This window comes from Aquarana catesbeiana, unplaced genomic scaffold (assembly GCF_042186555.1).
Source record: "Aquarana catesbeiana isolate 2022-GZ unplaced genomic scaffold, ASM4218655v1 unanchor235, whole genome shotgun sequence".
In the NCBI taxonomy this organism is placed as follows: Eukaryota; Metazoa; Chordata; class Amphibia; order Anura; family Ranidae; genus Aquarana; species Aquarana catesbeiana.
Window position 1 is genome coordinate 1225001 of NW_027362663.1, and position 19403 is coordinate 1244403.

Sequence of the window (19403 nt, forward strand, 5' to 3'; positions counted from 1 at the left end):
AATTGTAATGGTTGCCTGTGTAGTGTAATAATTGCCCTTTGTAGGCCATGTATGGTCAGGATGGTCATTGTCTGGTCTATTTATTGTCAGTGATGTTTGTTTGGAGGAACATATTACTAGAATTTATCTCTAAAAATGAAGAGAATGTTCCGGCCCCATAAGTGGTGAAATGTTCTGACTCTGAAGGGGTTAATCTATAAATAATAAATATTCGGTCAGTGCTTGCACTATGGATAAAATATCTGAATCCACAACACGATAGTTCCAATAAAACTTTCTGATAACAAAGTGTCAGACGACTCCTGGGGCAACCTGGCAGCACTTCCTCAGAAACCCCCCCGGCTGTAGATGACTAGGTGTGCTGGGCTCTGTAGTCCCACAGAATTTGTGGTGCCTGTGAACCAATAGATGCCTCTATAGCAGTAAATGGGGAATGCCAGCATTAGGAGCAGAAGAGCCAATCCACTACCAGGGTCCTGACCGCAAATACTCTGGTGGATGGCGGGCCGGATATCACTTAGATGTAACCAGAGAGGGCGCCTCTCCTAACCTGGTGACATCCGATGTGTTTGGATTGGAAAATGCCAATCTGTGTCCAGAAGGGCTATTGGCAGGTGAAGAGGTCCTAAAAAACACTCCTACCTCCGCCCAGATTTGTTAACCATTTATAGCCCAGAATAGCTTAAAGAGGATGTAAACCCTGGTGGGTTTTACTTCCTCTTTTTTCCCCTGCAAAGTAAAAGCCATCTTTGCCACTCTTCCTTTCAGGGCCGCGGATTTTAGTTCTGTGACTGGACGGAGTCGCGTGACGTCACTCCTGCGCATGCACGCGGGAGCCGTCAGTCATAGCACTTGCTAGTGAAGAAACGGCTCGGAGGGTCGCCGATGATGTCAAAAATACTATAAAATAGTTGAATCAAAAGCAAACACATCAATATCAATATTCAGTCCAGCTGGAACAATTGTATTCAGCTCAAAAATCTATTTTAATTCCCAGCTGGACGTCTTTTTGATAAAATTATCCCCCCCCCCACACGGGTTCACCCTCTCATCCCACCCAAAAATCCAGTCCCTTTCAGACTTCTATTGTGAGACTCATCAGTGTGTCTCTGGAGGGGCGCTGATCATTCCTGTGTAAAATCTTACAGAAATCTTCCCTAATCCCAACCTTTAATTATCATTTCATTCCCCCCACATACAATGTCTGGAACCGACATTTACTGACATCAATAACTCCCCTCGTGGTACAGACCATAAATTCCCTCATTGTAATATACGGGGTTATTCTACATTTCCACACTATATATGTGTGTATCATCATCTGCTGGAGATAAAAGACATCACAGTGACTATGGAGGAAGAGGACGGACATGACGGGGGGTTACTGGGTGTAAATAGAAAATAAGATCTTATTACCTCCTCTACTGCCACTTCCAGCAACGTCTCCTCTACTTCCTCCCAACTCACCTCTCACCCGGAACTTCCTGTCTGTATTCCATAGAGACTTCCTGCTTCAGTAGAAGTCAGATCACCATCTTGTGGAGTTCAGAGGAACTGCAGCCCAAGAAATGTCTCATAGTGTAGTTACAGCCTTGCCATTGCTTCCAGATGATGGACAGTCCCGGGATTTAGTCCTCTGTCCCATCATGTCCTCATCTCACAGGTTCCTTCTGGATCCCATCACCAGGCACTGCAATAATGTCCTTGTCCTATTGGATACTCTACTTTAGGATTATCCCCTACAACTAATTGCTATTCCAACTGGGCTGGATTTTTTCAATATTACCAATTCCCCATTATATAGGGAAGTTGTTTGAATGATGTGTATGAGTGGGTGTGTAGCCGCGGCTCCCATTTGTTTTTAATACCCCCTATGACAACGTTGTCCAACTTTTAATTGGTTTGTGGTAACCGTCTGTCCACATTGCTTTTTTTCACTTTTTGTATTTCTATTTGGTTTATTATCTTTTGGTAATTAATAAAGCTGGTTTTGTGTTTACATTAGTGTTCATTGTTGACCCTCTTTAGAGAAACCCTTTTTCTCTTTGTTTTTCCCTATATGCTAATAAGGGCAACCTGAACTGCATCCAGGCTTAGGTCTGTATGATTGGTTTATACTCACCCGCTAAAATGGCCATCTATTGATAAAATTAATTGGTTGATCCAGGCAAAACCTCTGCTTTTTTGACTGCAATTATAGCCGACTGTGGGGAGCTGTGATCTCCTTTCTGACAGTGATAACAGAACTCCGACATCAGCAGAGAGGCAGCGGGAGATGTGTGATCAGGTAAGTACCACCACTGACCACCAATGCTGGGCTGGGGTTACACTTTATTCTCACTGACACCAACTATGGGACTTATTTTATCTCACTGACACCAATGTTGGATGTCAAGGAAATTATGCCCACTGTGACTTGCTAACTGGAACGAGAGTCTTGATTGGTGGAGGAGGAGTTTGGGAAGATAAAATTTATTTGGGAAGATAAAAACAACTATAGTACAGTTCTCATAGCCTGCAATACTGCTGACCACCACTGGAGGGAGACTCTCCCACATTTATCTGGATGGACACACACAGGCAGATACAAATCTTTTATACAATCTGATACAATCTAAGGAGTGTGGAGGAGACAAGTGATCCCCACACACTTCAGAGGATCCCACAAGTGATCCTTCAATCTAGAATCCTGGTGTTACAAAAAACACAGCACTAGGTGTGCGTGCCTTCCATTTATCCTCTATGTCAGGGTTTCTCAACCTTTTTTCAGTCAAGGCACCTTCCAAAATTACGGAGAATCTTGAAGCGCCCTCCAAAATTATGGACAGTCTTGAGGCGCCCAAATATAAAAACTATTCTAATAGTTCTACATAATGCAACAACATCCACACACGTAGGACACCCAACTTTATAAGTGATTTATTCTTCCAAACTAAATACATTTTTGCAAACTGGTACTGACTAGTATTCCAATCTTTCTCTTCTCCCTCAGTTTTTCTCCATCACTCACTTTAATTGTACAAAATGTAATTTAAACCCAGGCACATAACCCCCCAAATAACTCAGAGGCCCCGCCCCCACATATAAACATGTACAAACATAAACTCACACATTGGGGCACCTACACCTGAAAAGGTTGATTGTGATACACGTTACATATCACCGCGCACCCCGGAATGAGAGCAATAATTCTATCACCAGACCTCCTCTGTAACACTAAACTGATGACCTATAGGGGGCTTTTAAAGCTTCACCTATAGAAAATATAGGGTATTAAAGTTCATCACCATTTCACAGGCGCACACAAATTTAAGGTGTGACATGTTGGGTATCTATTTACTTGGTGCATCCTCGGCTTTTATATTTTACCAAAGAATTGGGTGGTTTATTGTATTTTTGTGCCCCCTAAAATGAATTTTAGTGTGTTTTTTACTGAAAATTTGCGTTTCCTAGACTTTTGCGATAATATCCTGTGACATAAAAAATTTAAACTATCACTATTTTATTCTCTAGGGTGTCTGCTTTCAGAAAAATATATTATGTTTTGGGGGTTTTATATAATTTTCAATCCTAAAATTATTTTTTTAACTCCTTCCCGCTCAGCCTATAGCAGAATGACAGCCAGGCGGGGGTTCCATTATCCTGAGTGGATGTCATATGACGTCCAGAAAAATAAGCCGCTTGGGCGTGTGGCAATCGGTGGTGCGGTGTGTCGCTCTAACACATCGCATCTCCAATCTTGGTAAAGAGCCTATGACTTAGGCTAATCACATCGTAACCAGGAAGTGCCGGTTATCGACTTTCCTTTATTCATACTGACAAGGTGCAAGTAGAGGAGAGCCGATCAGTGGCTCTCCTGACAGGGGGGATCTGCACTGATATTCAGCATTGATTATCAGAACAGGCCCATCAGTGATGACCACCCATGCCTGTCTGTGATGCCAATCAGTGCCCATCAGGGATGCTTGTCAGTACCTCCTCATCAGTGAAAGAGAAAACTTACTTATTTACAACATTTTAAAACAGAAACAAAGAAAACTTTCAGAATTTTTTTGTCTTTTTTTTATTCTATCACAAAAAAATAAAAACCCCCAGAGGTGATCAAATACCACCAAAAGAAAGCTCTATTTGTGGGAAAAAAGGACATCAATTTTATTTGGGTACAGTGTTACATGACACGCAATTGTTATTCAAAGTGTAAGAGCGATGAAAGCTGAAAATTGGGCTGAGCAGGCAGGGGGTGAAAGTGTCCAGTATTGAAGGGGTTAAACATGTGGGCAAAAAAACCTTGCAAAACCAGCTCTGGCATTGAAAGGGTTAAGGGAAATGTTCACCTTCGGTAACATGTTCCTGCAGCGGCTCAGCTCTCCGAGTCCTCTGTGTGACAGCAGTGTGGGGAGAAGTTCACCGTACCGGCTGTCACTTTATGAAAAGAACGCGGCCGTGCCATTCATTCACAGGGTTCTGTCCTTTGCTGATGTCGGCTTGTAGTTTTCAATGAACTCCCAACACCGCTGCTGAGCTCTCTGGTAGATGAGGAACAAGGAGGATTGTCATAAGGGACAAGGAGATTGGGACCGGATTTAGTCCCTTGGACAAGTAGTTTTTTAAAAAAAATGTCCACACCCCTGGAACTGTTTGTTACATGATGAAGATCAGCCATGGAGTATATCTGAGGTGTATATCAGGATGTGCTTCTTCCCCACATGAGAGCTGTGATGTCCAGCAACATTCATATAAAAGACATTTCCCGCACTCAAGGCACTAATACACCTCAAGGGTTGTGTGGGATCCCTGATGTATAGGAAGACAGGACTTCAGTGAGGAACAATTCCCTCACTCAGGACTGGAAAGCGGCTTCTCCCCCGTGTGAGATCTCTGATGTTTGTAAAGATGGGACTTCTGTGAAAAACATTTCCAGCACTCAGGACACGAATACGGCTTCTCCCCCATGTGAGATTTCCGATGTCTGCTAAAACTGGAGTTGTCTGAAAAACATTTCCCACACTGAGGACAGGAATACGGCTTTTCTCCTGTGTGAGATCTCTGATGTTTGTAAAGACTAGACTTCTGTGAAAAACATTTCCCGCACTCAGAACAGGAATACGGCTTCTCCCCCGTGTGAGATCTCTGATGTGTGTAAAGATCCGACTTCTGTGAAAAACATTTCCCGCACTCAGGACAGGAATACGGCTTCTCCCCCGTGTGAGATCTCTGATGTTTGTTAAGATTGGACTTCAGTGAAAAACATTTTCCACACTTTGGACAGGAATATGGCTTCTCCCCCGTGTGAGATCTCTGATGTATGTAAAGACTGGACTTCTGTGAAAAACATTTCTCGCACTCGGGACAGGAATACGGCTTCTCCCCCATGTGAGATCTCTGATGTTTGTAAAGAGTAGACTTCTGTGAAAAACATTTCTTGCACTCAGGACAGGAATACGGCTTCTCCCCCATGTGAGATCTCTGATGTATGACAAGGTCTGATTTTTGTATAAAACATTTCCCGCACTCTGGACAGGAATGTGGCTTCTCTCCTGTGTGAGATCTTTTATGCCTACTAAGTTTAGATTTAGAATGGAAACACTTCCCGCACTCAGTACAGGAAAAGCTCTTCTCTGTTGGAAGGACGGCACCGTCCCTCACAGTCTGAGGTTCCTCAGGATAAGAGGAATACGATGGTCCATCTACACTGTGTGGTGCCGGATGGACATTTGAGGTAGTCGGGTTTTCTCCTGGACTATACTGTGTGATGTCCTCATCTTGTTCTTTACAGTCTGGAGACAAAGTGAGACAATCCTCTGAGGTTTTCCTCATCTCCCGTCCATCTACTAAAATAGAAATAAAAAGATTATTACTAGACATGAGCAGATTGGTTCCCCTAAACCAGGACTCCGCCCACATCAGGCAGCTTTGTCTCTGAGGATCTTACAATTCCACCCTCAAGGTAACTAGTAAATGGGTCCTCTGATCTCCTACCAGTTCATTTCTTTATTCATGGACCTTAGTCAGAGAGTGAGGAAACAACGAGAACTGTCTTTTATAGGAGTGATAGTGATGAGGGGATTATAGGACGAGTGTCCCCACTCCCTCTATCACTCAATGCCTTCTTCCCAACACAAGAGGTCCTGCACTTCCTTATTTAGTCCATGATTTAGTCATGAATAACAGCGGGGCTGAGCCCAACCAGAGGTCAGAGAGTGAGGATGGGGGGAGAACAACCAAGATGAAGACTGGACTGATCCTGAAGACCACCATCATTGGGTTATTGACTCCTCCCTCATTATCACTTTCTGTTTAAGGTTCTAAAGTTTGAGGATGTTATCACATTATTATCAACATGTAAAAGTCTGTGCTCCAATCAAATCATCAGATATAAAATGTCCAGCTGGTAGGAAATGGGTGTAAAAAAAGAGAAAACCTATTATGTTTATATATAGCTGTGGGTAGAGGGGAGATAGCAGAAGTCAGCACTATGTAATGTACAACATATTGTATAAGATACAACGGATAGGACTATATGGTATCAGAATGATGTAATGTACAACATAGAGTATATAGTGCCAGGACTAAATAACATGTAATATAAATGATATAGTGTAAGTGTAATCAGTGGAAGAATAAATGTTTACATGAGACAAGTTGCAGAGGTCCCACACCGCTGCCTCCCATCTCCTGAGACTGCACTCAGTGACTTGGGTCTGAGACTATACAGACATATCCCTCCACCCGACACAGCCAGCAAATATAAGAGAAAGTAACTCTGGGAGACTTGCTCTGCCAGAGATCATGCTATAACTGGGCGTGATGCAGAAGACCCACAGCACATGTCCAAGGTGCCTAGGTAGCGCAACATTTATGGCAAAAATCAACATTTTGCTGCCAGCTGACCTCCATGAATCCAGCCTAAATATATAAATTGTGTCTACAGCACAGAGAAGGAAGATTGTCCGAGAGAAATACAGGAAGACGGGGAACAAAGCTCAGGAAAGTGACCAGGGTATTACAGACTGATATCACCCAGTCCCCGCCCTACTCTGGACCAATCAGTGAGCAGTATGGGTGGAGGAATGTATTTAGTGTTAATGACCCACCTGTGCTGATCTCTGTAGGAGTGTCCTCCTCTATAAATGTCCCCGTTATTCCATCCTCCTCCATAGACTGCTGATCATCCCTCACATACCTCTCTTCTTCTTCTGCTTTAACCTCAAATTCTATATCGATTGGATCTCCACTCTAAATCAAGAAAATTAGAGAAAATATCATCTGTAAGATATAAGCTTTAATATTGTGATATCACATAAAAAATCCACACATCATCTCTAGGAGATGTTCTAGATTCTCCATCTCACCAACCTTGTAACAGTGAGGGATGGTGTGATCTTCCTGTGTGGAATCCCGGGAATACAGAGGACGGGGACATCTCTCTGGTGGGTTCCTGGTATTAGGTGGCTCCATCATATCCTTGTGTCCTTCTGAAAACTCCTCCGTCACTCCATACTCCTCATCCTCCTCTTTATACTCTTCTTTAACAACAATATTATAATCTCCAAGGTTTCCACTCTGGATATATAATAAAACATTCATTGTAACAAACATGCTGTGTATAAATCAGAACTACTAATAATTGTCAATCATCTACCTGATGATGGTGAGGGATGGTGTGATCTTCCTGTGTGGAATCCCGGGAATACAGAGGACGGGGGCATCTCTCTGGTGGGTTCCCATTACTGGATCCATCTGTAGGAAACACACACTGACTGAATACATTGTTTCTATGTGTTTATCAGATGATGGGGGATCTAGGTGGACCCTCCGTACTGCTCTCTCCTTTACAATAAAGTCTCCTCTTACCCGGTGATGTGAGGGGCGGCTGATTGTCCATCATGACGTCCTTGTAGAGATCCTTGAGTCCTTCTAAATACTCCCACTCCTCCATGGAGAAAAATAGGATTGTTATAAAAGCTTACCTGTAAAATCCTTTTCTTGGAGTACATCATGGGACACAGAGCCTTAAGTAATTACTTAATGGGTTATAGGCCACCTTCAGGTGTTGACACTGGTATACCCAATCCAGGAAGTTCACTCCCTATATAACCCCTCCTCCTTCCTGGAGCACATCAGTTTTTGTAGCAAAGCAATATACTTAAATCCCAAAAAAGAGGGGAGGGACCTCTGTGTCCCATGATGTACTCCAAGAAAAGGATTTTACAGGTAAGCTGTTATAAAAATCCTATTCTTTATCGTACATCATGGGACACAGAGCCTTAAGTAATTACTTAATATGACTTCCCATAGCAATGCTACTTGAGGGGAGGGAGACACAACCCGGACGGTACCCCCAGACTTGAGGACCTATACTGCTGCCTGCAGCACACTGCGCCCGAAGGCAATATCCTCATACCTCCTTACATCCAGCTGATAAAATTTTCTAGATGTATGCACTGAAGACCAAGTTGCGGCCTTACAGATCTGAGCCATGGAGGCCTGGTGACGCACTGCCCAAGAAGCACTAACCGCCCTTTTAGAATGCGCCTTAATTTGAAAAGGGGGAATCTTACCCCTTAAATCATAAGCCTGAATTATAACTTGCTGAATCCACTTATCGACAGTGAATTTCAACGCTGCCTGTCCTTTCTTAGGACCCTCCGGCAGAATAAATAAGACATCAGTCTTACGAATCTGAGCAGTTGCCTTTAAATAGACTTTCACTGCTCTCACCACATCAAGACAATGTATTTACTTTTCTTCCCTGGAACATGGTTTTGGAAAAAACAATGGCAGGACAATATCTTGGTTCAGATGGAAACCAGAATTACCAACATCCTTTCCAGCTTGATCCTGCAAAGACGTCGAGGCAGCAACTGAATAGGGGGGAATGCATAAATTAGTGAGAACTGATCCCACGGGGTCACCAATGCATCCGTTCCGTGTGTGAGACAATCCCTTGTTCTGGCCACAAAGTTGACTAACTGCATGTTGAACCTGGACGCTAGAAGATCTACATCCGGAGTCCCCCATCTTTGGCAAACAGCCCAAAAAATATCGGGGTGAAGAGACCATTCCCCTGGGAATAACTGCTCGCAAATTAAGTAGTCCGCCTGCCAATTCTCTACTACTGGAATGAAGACTGCCGATAGGCACAGAACATTCCTTTCTGCCCAAGCTAGAATATGAGCTGAGAGAGTCTTGGTGCCCCCTTGGTGATTGATATAGGCCCCAGCTGTGGCATTTTCGGATTGGATCTTGACAGTATAATCCCATAACCTGAAAGTCCAGGCCTTTAGAGCCAGACCTACTGCCGGAATCTCTAGGATATTGATGGGCAAGGTTCTTTCGGTTCTTGACCACTGTCCCTGGACAGTCTTTTCTACTACTGCTCGCCAGCCTGAAAGGCTGGCATCCATCATTACCACTTTTCAGATGACTGGTCTGAAGGATTTTCCTTTCGGCAGATTCTGGGTTAGTAACCACCAAGTGAGGCTTTGGGATACTCTTGGGGACAGCCACATTGGCAAGTCTAAAGCTTGAATTGTTTTGTTCCAAGTAGACAGGATACTGTTTTGCAACAATCTTGAATGGAACTGGGCATAGGGAACTGCTTCAAATGAAGCCACCATCTTTCCTAACAACCTCATGCAGAGGCGAATGGAGGGATCTCCGTTTGACCTGACCATCCAGAATTTCCTTTTGCCAGACTTCTGAAAACTGCAGAAGTCTACCCCCCACCTTGGTGAGGGGGGTTGCCTCTTCATGATGAGGCTTTAGGATTCAGCTTTGCAGGTTTCCGACCCCAGGACTTCTTTTCTACGCATATGCACAAGCATAAGCGTAAGGCGAGACGCCTGATGAATAGAATCTTTAATGGCATCTGTGGCAAAGCATAATGCTTTTGGTAGTTCAGCCAATTCCTGAGCTTGTTGTGCAGGAATCTCAATTGCAGCGACTGCAGGCTGAGTAACAGCACCTGCCAAGGAAAAAGTAGATTTTAACAAGGATTCCAACTTTTTATCTGTTGGATCCTTAAGCATTTGTGCATTGTCTACTGGACAAGTTAGGCTTTAGTCACACTGGAAATCGCAGCGTCAACTGCTGGTCCTTTCCATTTTTTGGAGAATTTCTCCTCCAGGGGATAGAGAATTGAAAATCTCTTAGGAGGGAGAAAATGCTGATCCAAGTGACTCCATTCAGCAAAAATAAGCTGTTCTAGTAATGCATGTGCAGGAAACGCATGCAAAGGCTGTGAAGGTTTTAAGGAGCCCAAAGAAGAAACCGAGCTTTCAGGAGACTCCGTTAGGGGCAGCATGAAAGTAGAACAAACCATCTCCGTAAGAGATTATATCAGCAATTTCTCAGATTGAGAGGCTGAAAAAGGTTCATCTACCGTTGTTTCCTCTGCAGAGGAATCATCGGTTTGTTTTTCCTCCTGATTTCCTGAGGGTAACACCTCATCCTGAGCCCACTGTTCCCCTTGCAAAGGGTCTAAAGTGGGGGAGGAGGGTCTAGCACGCTTCCTATCCATTTGAATGGAGGATGCGATTAGAGCCGCTAATCTTCCTTCCAGACCCTGCAGGGTGGAGGAAAGGACATCTTCAGTCACATATACAGGGGCTGAGATGTGAGAAGCAGTTGCACCAATTTGTTCCAATGGCTCACCCTGGTTTGCCATAACTGGTAATTCAGGCGAGGATGACAGCGTGGAAATGTGACTCAAGATCCTAGTGCCTGGGGGTGAAACCTTTAGTACCTTTTTAGGTTTTTGTGGTGTCTTTTTTAGTAGGCATAGTCCTAAGCACAAAAACAGAGGCACTATACAATTGCACTTAATCGCTGAATATAGTCATAACATTTAAAGCCGCTATAAAGTTCAGCCTAGTGCTGGGAAAAGGGTGTCCTTCCTGTATCAGGAATGCCAGTTTGCAACCCTCATGTGTCCCACGGCTCGTGTCCCTGTGTGCAGACTGCTTGTTTCCTCCTCGCCATGCCAAGGAGAGACTGTCCCAGCTGTGTTTTATTTGTTTTAGCCTGCCGCGCATCCTCGTGGATGTTTCATGGCACCGCGCTTAGGCCCCGCCCCTCCAAAAAAATTCTACCCCTTTTTTCATTTAAAATGTTCCCGTGCTCGTGCGCGGTGTTTTCGGGTCTACAGACCCAACACGAGGGGGAAGGGGAAGCAGAGACCTGTTTAGCAGCAGGCAAACAAAACAGCATTAAAAACAGTACAATAGTAGCAGTATCAGAACAGCGGGACCTCCACACCCCCCCGCAGCGGGGGGGGGGGGGGGGGGGTAATGTAAGGGGGTACAGCACAAATATCCCCCTAACCCTCTGGTCCCTTCAGGGGGGAGAAAGAAAACATTTGGCAGATTTCTTTTACCTGAGAGAAAAAATCCTCTTGCACACGCTGCTGCGGCCACACAGAGACTGACTGAGCTTTACAGTGAAGACAACAGATTAAAGGGGTTGTAAAGGTAAAAGTTTTTTCACCTTAATGCACTCTATGCATTAAGGTGAAAAAACTGACAATACCACCCCCCCCAGCCCCCCCATTATACTTACCTGACCCCTCGAAAGTCCCCCGACATCCTCTTCGCCGCTCAGCCTGGTCGTTGATTGGTACAGTGGATGGATTGAAAGCAGCGCAGCCATTGGCTCACGCTGCTGTCAATCACATCCAATGAAGCAGCACGCCGGGGGGCGGGGCCGAGTGATACAGTGAGCGGCTATGGCCGCCGGCTGTATCACGGGAGCGCGCATGAAAGTGTTGAGTCCTTGCGGGGGGGGAGCCGAGACAGCCGCCGAGGGACCCCAGAAGAGCAGGTTCGGTGCCACTCTGTGCAAAAAGAGCTGCACAGTGGAGGTAAGTATAACATGTTTGTTATTTAAAAAAAAAAATATCTTTAGTGATCCTTTAAGGCAGTGCTTTTCATCCTTCAAGTGCCGTGACCCCGTGATTAAAATTTCCCAAAATTCCTGTTAGGGGACCCTTAACAGTAAAATTATCTTCGTAGCGTGGGTTGTCGGCACCCAAGGCAAGACAAGTAATTTGCGCCCCTCACCTACGGACATTTAGCACTCTCTGAGTCCCTTTAATGGCAAGTATAATCACAGGTAGTGTTACTCACTGTGTCACCGTCTGTGATGTCTCGTAGCAGTGACACCTATGCAGAAATCAGGAGATAGCATCTCCTCCAGCCCCTCCCACTTCACATTCCTCACCAGTCAGCTGACCTCTAGTCTCTGCCCCCCAGCCATGCCGTAAACTGAATGGGCGCCTGCCAAGAGGCTGAGTGGGCAACCGCGGGCTCCAGGGATAGCCCTGCTGGGCGGCCGCACAAAAGGCTGGGAGAGCGGTGTGGGCTTCAGGAACAGCCCAGGATTCGGTGACCCCTGGTAAATCATCATTCGACCCCCAGGTTGAGAACCACTGCTTTAAGGTATGTGCATAGACTCCCTCTAGTGGAGAATTAAGGCATGACAACATTTTTTCTCTAATAGAAGAATACATAGGTAGACTTTTCAGTTCCTATGTTTCTTCCCTTACCTTATCCCCACTGCGGGATTTGCTGAATTAACAGGCAATCTAACCTTCACCCATCACGAAGGGCTGCGTTTAGCAAACCTTCAAGGACCGGGTCCCTAAAACGGGGTTCCACTTCCTTTGACCCGTAAAAGCACCCCACCAGGAAAGCTTTAGGTAATGTAGCAAGACCTAAGCCCTGGGTTCCCGGGGTCCAGCCCTGCAAAGAGAGGCATTACAGGCAAAACCTTGTGCTTTGGATACGAGGCCCCAGGTACCATCCACTTAGGCCTCAGTGGCACTTTGGATGGATCTGGTCTATGGAGGCTATTTAAATCCAGCATGGATCCCTCCTGGAGCTCCTCAGAGCACATCTTCACTCGTGACCAACACCTTAGATACTGGCAAGAAAACTGATGTGCTCCTGGAAGGAGGAGGGGTTATATAGGGAGTGAACTTACTGGATTGGGTAAACCAGTGTCCATCACCTGAAGGTGGCCTATAACCCATTAAGTAATTACTTAAGGCTCTGTGTCCCATGATGTACAATAAAGAAAAGACAGTGACATCCTGACACCTTATAGGAACCTGACACACACAATGATACAGTCACCATCCAGACACATCCCTTGTCTGTTACTGGATAATGTCCCAGAATTCCCAGCACCGCTCACCTCTCCTGTCAGCAGCTCCATCATCTTCTTGATGACTTCTAGAATCTTCTGCATGTTGTGTCTCTCGGGTTTTAGGGAGTCACATGGAGGCACTGTGATGGTCATATGATCACCTGACTTCACAAGAGGAAATCTCTGTATTGAGGAACCAATAGGAATATCATGTTAGAATCCCAGAATCCTCCTCACCCCTCCGATCAGGTCTGTGTTTTATTAATAGAGATAAGAGTGATGTCATGTGACCTCCCAGAATCCTCCTCACCTCTCCGGTCAGGTCTGTGTTTTATTAATAGAGATAAGAGTGATGTCATGTGACCTCCCAGAATCCTCCTCACCTCTCCGGTCAGGTCTGTGTTTTATTAATAGAGATAAGAGTGATGTCATGTGACCTCCCAGAATCCTCCTCACCTCTCCGGTCAGGTCTGTGTTTTATTAATAGAGATAAGAGTGATGTCATGTGACCTCCCAGAATCCTCCTCACCTCTCCGGTCAGGTCTGTGTTTTATTAATAGAGATAAGAGTGATGTCATGTGACCTCCCAGAATCCTCCTCACCTCTCCGGTCAGCAGGTAGATGATCTCCAGGGTGAGGTTTAGTATCTTCTCAGTCATGTGACTCCAGTCATCTTCCATCCTCATTGGTGCCGTCATTTGATCTATACAGGTCTCCTTGTAGACGGATAACTTTGGGAAATGAAAGTAAGAATTATTTGGATGGTGTTGGTCACACAATAATAGGATGTGGATGTGAGGGGGGTAATAAGAGGGTTGCTTTATATTTAAGAACTACTGCCGCCATGGGAACACATTTAGTCTGGACTGTTTAGTGTTTGTTACATCTTGGAGGACCTGGGACCCTCTTGACATACTGGATCTGATATTCCCTTTTCTCTGTTGGGATTGTTTCCTTTCTGAATTGGTTTGCAGCTGAAACAGAATTCCCCAATGAGTGAAGGATTTCCCTTCTGCATCTTACTTGATATTCCAGAACAAATCACGTGACCGCTGAGACAAATGAGATTAGTTTGCCAGTTCTGTAAGGTCTGAATAAAAGGTGCCGTTGGGGTGGGAGGGCCATCACAGACCCAGAGACCCCCTCTTTCCCTTCAGAGTCCCCCTGAGCCCTCTATCCCCTATTCCCTCAGAGCCCTGCAGACTGACTACTACCTCAAGGGTCTCAGAGTCCTTCAGCTACATTACCCCTTCAGGGGGCCCTGAAGTCTTTCAGCTTTACTAAACCCTCACAGCCCCTCAGTTCCTCTACTTCCCTCAGAGATCTCAGTATTTTCCTCCCTCTGACACCAATGATGGAACATATTCTTCATGGCAGGCTGGGAATGTTTTCTTCCTCCTGTCCAGCAATGTAAGGGGCTCTATGCTCCATACTCCTGACCCCTGCACTCCATAATTGTGTTGGCTGCATATTGTAATGATTGCCCATTGGCTGCCTGTGTAGTGTAATAATTGTCCTTTGTAGGCCATGTATGGTCAGGATGGTCATTGTCTTGTCTATTTATTGTCAGTGCTGTTTGTTTAGAGGATCATATTACTAGAATTTATCTCCAAAATGAAGAGAATGTTCCGGCCCCATAAATGGGGAAATGTTCTGACCCTGAAGGGGTTAATCTACAAATAATAAATGTTGGGGCAGCGCTTGCACTATGGACAAAATATCTGAATCCACAACACGATAGTTCCAATAAAACTTTCTGATAACAAAGTGTCAGACAACTCCTGGGGTAACCTGGCAGCACTTACAACCCTGGCTGTAGATGACTAGGTGTGCTGGGCTCTGTAGTCCCACAGAATTTGTGGTGCCTGTGAACCAATAGATACCTCTATAGCAGGAAATGGGGAATACCAGCATTAGGAGCAGAAGAGCCAATCCACCACCAGGGTCCTGACTGCAGATACTCTGGTGGATGGCGGGCCGGATACCACTTAGATGTAACCAGAGAGGGCGCCTCTCCTAACCTGGTGACATCTGACATGTTTGGATTGGAAAATGCCAACCTGTGTCCAGAAGGGCTATAGGCAGGTGAAGAGGTCCTAAAAAACACTCCTACCTCCGCCCAGATCGCTTAACCATTTATAGCCCAGAATAGCTTAAAGAGGAAGTAAACAGTGGTGGGTCTTACTTCCTCTTTTTTCCCCATAAAAAGTAAAAGCATAATGGGCTAGTATGCATTGCATACTAGCCCATTATGTGGCACTTACCTGCAAATGAAGCCTGTGCTGTCCCCGCTGGTGGCCGCATCCATCTTCGCCCCTCTTTCTTCCAGGGCCACAGACTTTGGTTCTGTGACTGGATGGAGTCGCGGGAGCCGTCAGTCATAGCACTTGCTACTGAAGAAATGGCTCGGAGAGTTGTTTCTTCACAGCGCATGCGCCGATGACATCAGAGCAAGAGTATATGGTAAATATCTCCTAAACCATGCAGGTTTAAGAGATATTTACAGTACCTACAGGTAAGTCTTATTATAGGGGTAGCTGTAGGTAAAAGTGGTGTAACTAGGTTTACAACCCCTTTAATACATCTTCTATATCATCATATAACACTAAACTCATACAAAACTTTATTTATAATCATCAGTATGTGGTAAAAGCAAACAGCTCAATATCAATATTCAGTCCAGCCGGGACGATTGTATTCAGCTGGAAAATCCATTTTGATTCCCATCTGGACGTCTTTTTGATAAAATTGCTCATCCCCCCACTCCGGGTTCACCATCTCATCCCCCCAAAATCCAGTCCCTTTCAGACTCCTATTGTGAGACTCATCATAGTGTCTCTGGAGGGGCGCTGATCATTCCAGTGTAAAATCTTACAGAAATCTTCCCTAATCCCAACCTTTAATTATCATTTCATTCCCCCCACATACAATGTCTGGAACCGACATTTACTGACATCAATAACTCCCCTCGTGGTACAGACCAGAAATTCCCTCATTGTAATATACGGGGTTATTCTACATTTCCACACTATATATGTGTGTATCATCATCTGCTGGAGATAAAAGACATCACAGTGACTATGGAGGAAGAGGACGGACATGACGGGGGGTTACTGGGTGTAAATAGAAAATAAGATCTTATTACCTCATCTGCTGCCAGCAATGTCTCCTCTATACTTCCTTCCAACTCACCTTTCACCTGGAACTTCCTGTCTGTACCTGACATCACTTCCTGTCTGTACCTGACATCACTTCCTGTCTGTACCTGACATCACTTCCTGTCTGTCTTCCATTGGAGACTTCCTGTTTCAGTAGAAGTGAGATCACCATCTTGTGGAATTCGGAGGAACTGCAGCCCAAGAAATGTCTCATAGTGTGATTACAGCCTTGCCATTGCTTCCAGATGATGAATGACAATCCCGGGATTTAGTCTATTGTCCCATCATGTCCTCATCTCACAGGTTCCAGGACTCAGAGTGCAGAGTGTCAGTGAGGGGATGACTTCTGGAACACTCTCTGGATCCCATCACATAGCTGCCAACTGTCCCGGATTTCCCGGGACATTCCCGGGACTTGGACTTCATTCCCGGATTTGTGGTGTCCCGGGAAATGTCCCGAAAAATCCGGTTCCCGTTTTTGAATCCGCCGCCGCCGCCGCTAGAGGTCGGCGGCCGGCGGAGACATTGTCTCCGCCGGCCGCCATTTTGTGGAAGTTTAGGAAGACGGCTGGGGGGGGCTAGACGAAGCTTCTGCGTCGCCGCCCACCCCCTGCCCCACTCTCCCTCGGCCCGCCTCGCCCCGCTCTGCCTCGGCCCGCCTCGCCCCGCTCCGCCTCGGCCCGCCTACCCCCCGCCCCGCTGCCAGTCTGATATGGAAAGGGGCGGGGGTTCTAGGTGGGGGGGAGCGCGCGCACCGCTGTGGGACACCTGAGGTGAGTGGGGGGGGCACTGGGGACACCTGATGTGAGGGGGGGGCACTGGGGACACCTGATGTGAGTGGGGGGGCACTGGGGACACCTGATGTGAGTGGGGGGGCACTGGGGACTCCTGATGTGAGTGGGGGGGGCACTGGGGACACCTGATGTGAGTGGGGGGGGGCACTGGGGACACCTGATGTGAGTGGGGGGGCACTGGGGACTCCTGATGTGAGTGGGGGGGGCACTGGGGACACCTGATGTGAGGGGGGGCACTGGGGACACCTGATGTGAGGGGGGGGCACTGGGGACACCTGATGTGAGGGTGGGCACTGGGGACTCCTAATGTGAGGGGGAGCTCCGCCGGGGACACCTGATGTGAGGGGGAGCTCCGCCGGGGACACCTGATGTGAGGGGGAGCTCCGCCGGGGACACCTGATGTGAGGGGGGGCTCCGCCAGGGACTCCTGATTGTGAGGGGGGGCTCCGCCGGGGACTCCTGATGTGAGGGGGGGCTCCGCCGGGGACTCCTGATGTGAGGGGGGGCTCCGCCGGGGACTCCTGATGTGAGGGGGGGCTCCGCTGGGGACTCCTGATGTGAGGGGGTCTCCGCCGGGGACTCCTGGTGTGAGGGGGCTCCGCCGGGGACTCCTGATGTGAGGGGGGGCTCCGCCGGGGACTCCTGGTGTGAGGGGGGGCTCCGCCGGGGACTCCTGATGTGAGGGGGGCTCCACCGGGGACTCCTGATGTGAGGGGGGGCTCCGCCGGGGACTCCTGATGTGAGGGGGGCTCCGCCGGGGACTCCTGATGTGAGGGGGGGCTCCGCCGGGGACTCCTGGTGTGAGGGGGGCTCCGCCGGGGACTCCTGATGTGAGGGGGGGCTCCGCCGGGGACTCCTGGTGTGAGGGGGAGCTCCGCCGGGGACTCCTGGTGTGAGGGGGGGCTCCTGGTGTGAGGGGGGGCTCCGCCGGGGACTCCTGATGTGAGGGGGGGCTCCGCCGGGGACTCCTGATGTGAGGGGGGGCTCCGCCGGGGACTCCTAATGTGAGGGGGGCTCCGCCGGGGACTCCTGATGTGAGGGGGGGCTCCGCCGGGGACTCCTGGTGTGAGGGGGGGCTCCGCCGGGGACTCCTGATGTGAGGGGGGGCTCTGCCGGGGACTCCTGATGTGAGGGGGGCTCCGCCGGGGACTCCTGATGTGAGGGGGGCTCCGCCGGGGACTCCTGATGTGAGGGGGGGCTCCGCCGGGGACTCCTGATGTGAGGGGGGCTCCGCCGGGGACTCCTGGTGTGAGGGGGAGCTCCGCCGGGGACTCCTGATGTGAGGGGGGCTCTGCCAGGGACTCCTGGTGTGAGGGGGGGCTCCGCCAGGGACTCCTGATGTGAGGGGGGGCTCCGCCGGGGACTCCTGTTGTGAGGGGGGGCTCCGCCGGGGACTCCTGATGTGAGGGGGGCTCCGCCGGGGACTCCTGATGTGAGGGGGGCTCCGCCGGGGACTCCTAATGTGAGGGGGGCTCCGCCGGGGACTCCTGATGTGAGGGGGGGCTCCGCCGGGGACTCCTGGTGTGAGGGGGGGCTCCGCCGGGGACTCCTGGTGTGAGGGGGGGCTCCGCCGGGGACTCCTGGTGTGAGGGGGGGCTCCGCCGGGGACTCCTGGTGTGAGGGGGGCTCCGCTGGGGACATCTGATGCAAGGACGGACTCTGCTCGGACATCTGACGCAAGGACGGACGGCTGGTGGCAGGCGACGTGGCTAGTGACACGCTCAGGGATCCCACTGATTCTGCATTATGGTGAGTTGAATGATTTCATTTTATATTACAATATAATAATAGAAATAATGCGCTTCAATCATCCTGACACCATAACAACCATGGTGCCGGATTGATTGAAGTGCTAACACCAGGTGTTTGGAGTATCTTTATCTGCTGATTGTTAAACTTTCTAGAATACACATATTTCTATTGTGTAGGATCTGGGGCTGCTGTCCCGTCATTTCCCTCTCTCTCCCCCTCTCTCCCCCTCTCCATCCCTCATTCATTTCAGACTCTAACCACACCCTCTAGAGCCACGCCTGTTTAAGCCACGCCCACAATTTCGCGTAAACCACGCCCATTTTTCATTGCGGCGCGCCGCACTTGTCTGTTTTTGCTAGGCCACGCCTGCTGACGAATGCCCCGCCCCCTAATTATTGGACAGCTCCGCCTACAGCCACAAAAGTGTCCCACATTTTTTTTTTACAATGTTGGCAACTATGCCATCACCAGGCACTGCAATTATAGTAGACTGTGGGGAGCAGTGATCTCCTCTCTGACAGTGATAGTAGAACTCCGACATCAGCAGAGAGGC

General features: G+C 48.0%; 1 protein-coding gene across 1 annotated transcript in view; it reads right to left on the bottom strand.

The window, feature by feature from the left end:
• Positions 1 to 19403, bottom strand: part of LOC141121934 (uncharacterized) — a 103538-nt gene that overhangs the window by 20566 nt on the left and 63569 nt on the right. The window contains exons 14-18 of the mRNA XM_073611686.1: positions 7855 to 7965; positions 7643 to 7740; positions 7357 to 7563; positions 7095 to 7236; positions 4852 to 5831 (exon numbers count right to left, since the gene is read on the bottom strand). Coding sequence (XP_073467787.1) covers positions 4852 to 5831; positions 7095 to 7236; positions 7357 to 7563; positions 7643 to 7740; positions 7855 to 7965 — 1538 coding nt within the window. The remainder of the gene's footprint in view (positions 1 to 4851; positions 5832 to 7094; positions 7237 to 7356; positions 7564 to 7642; positions 7741 to 7854; positions 7966 to 19403) is intronic.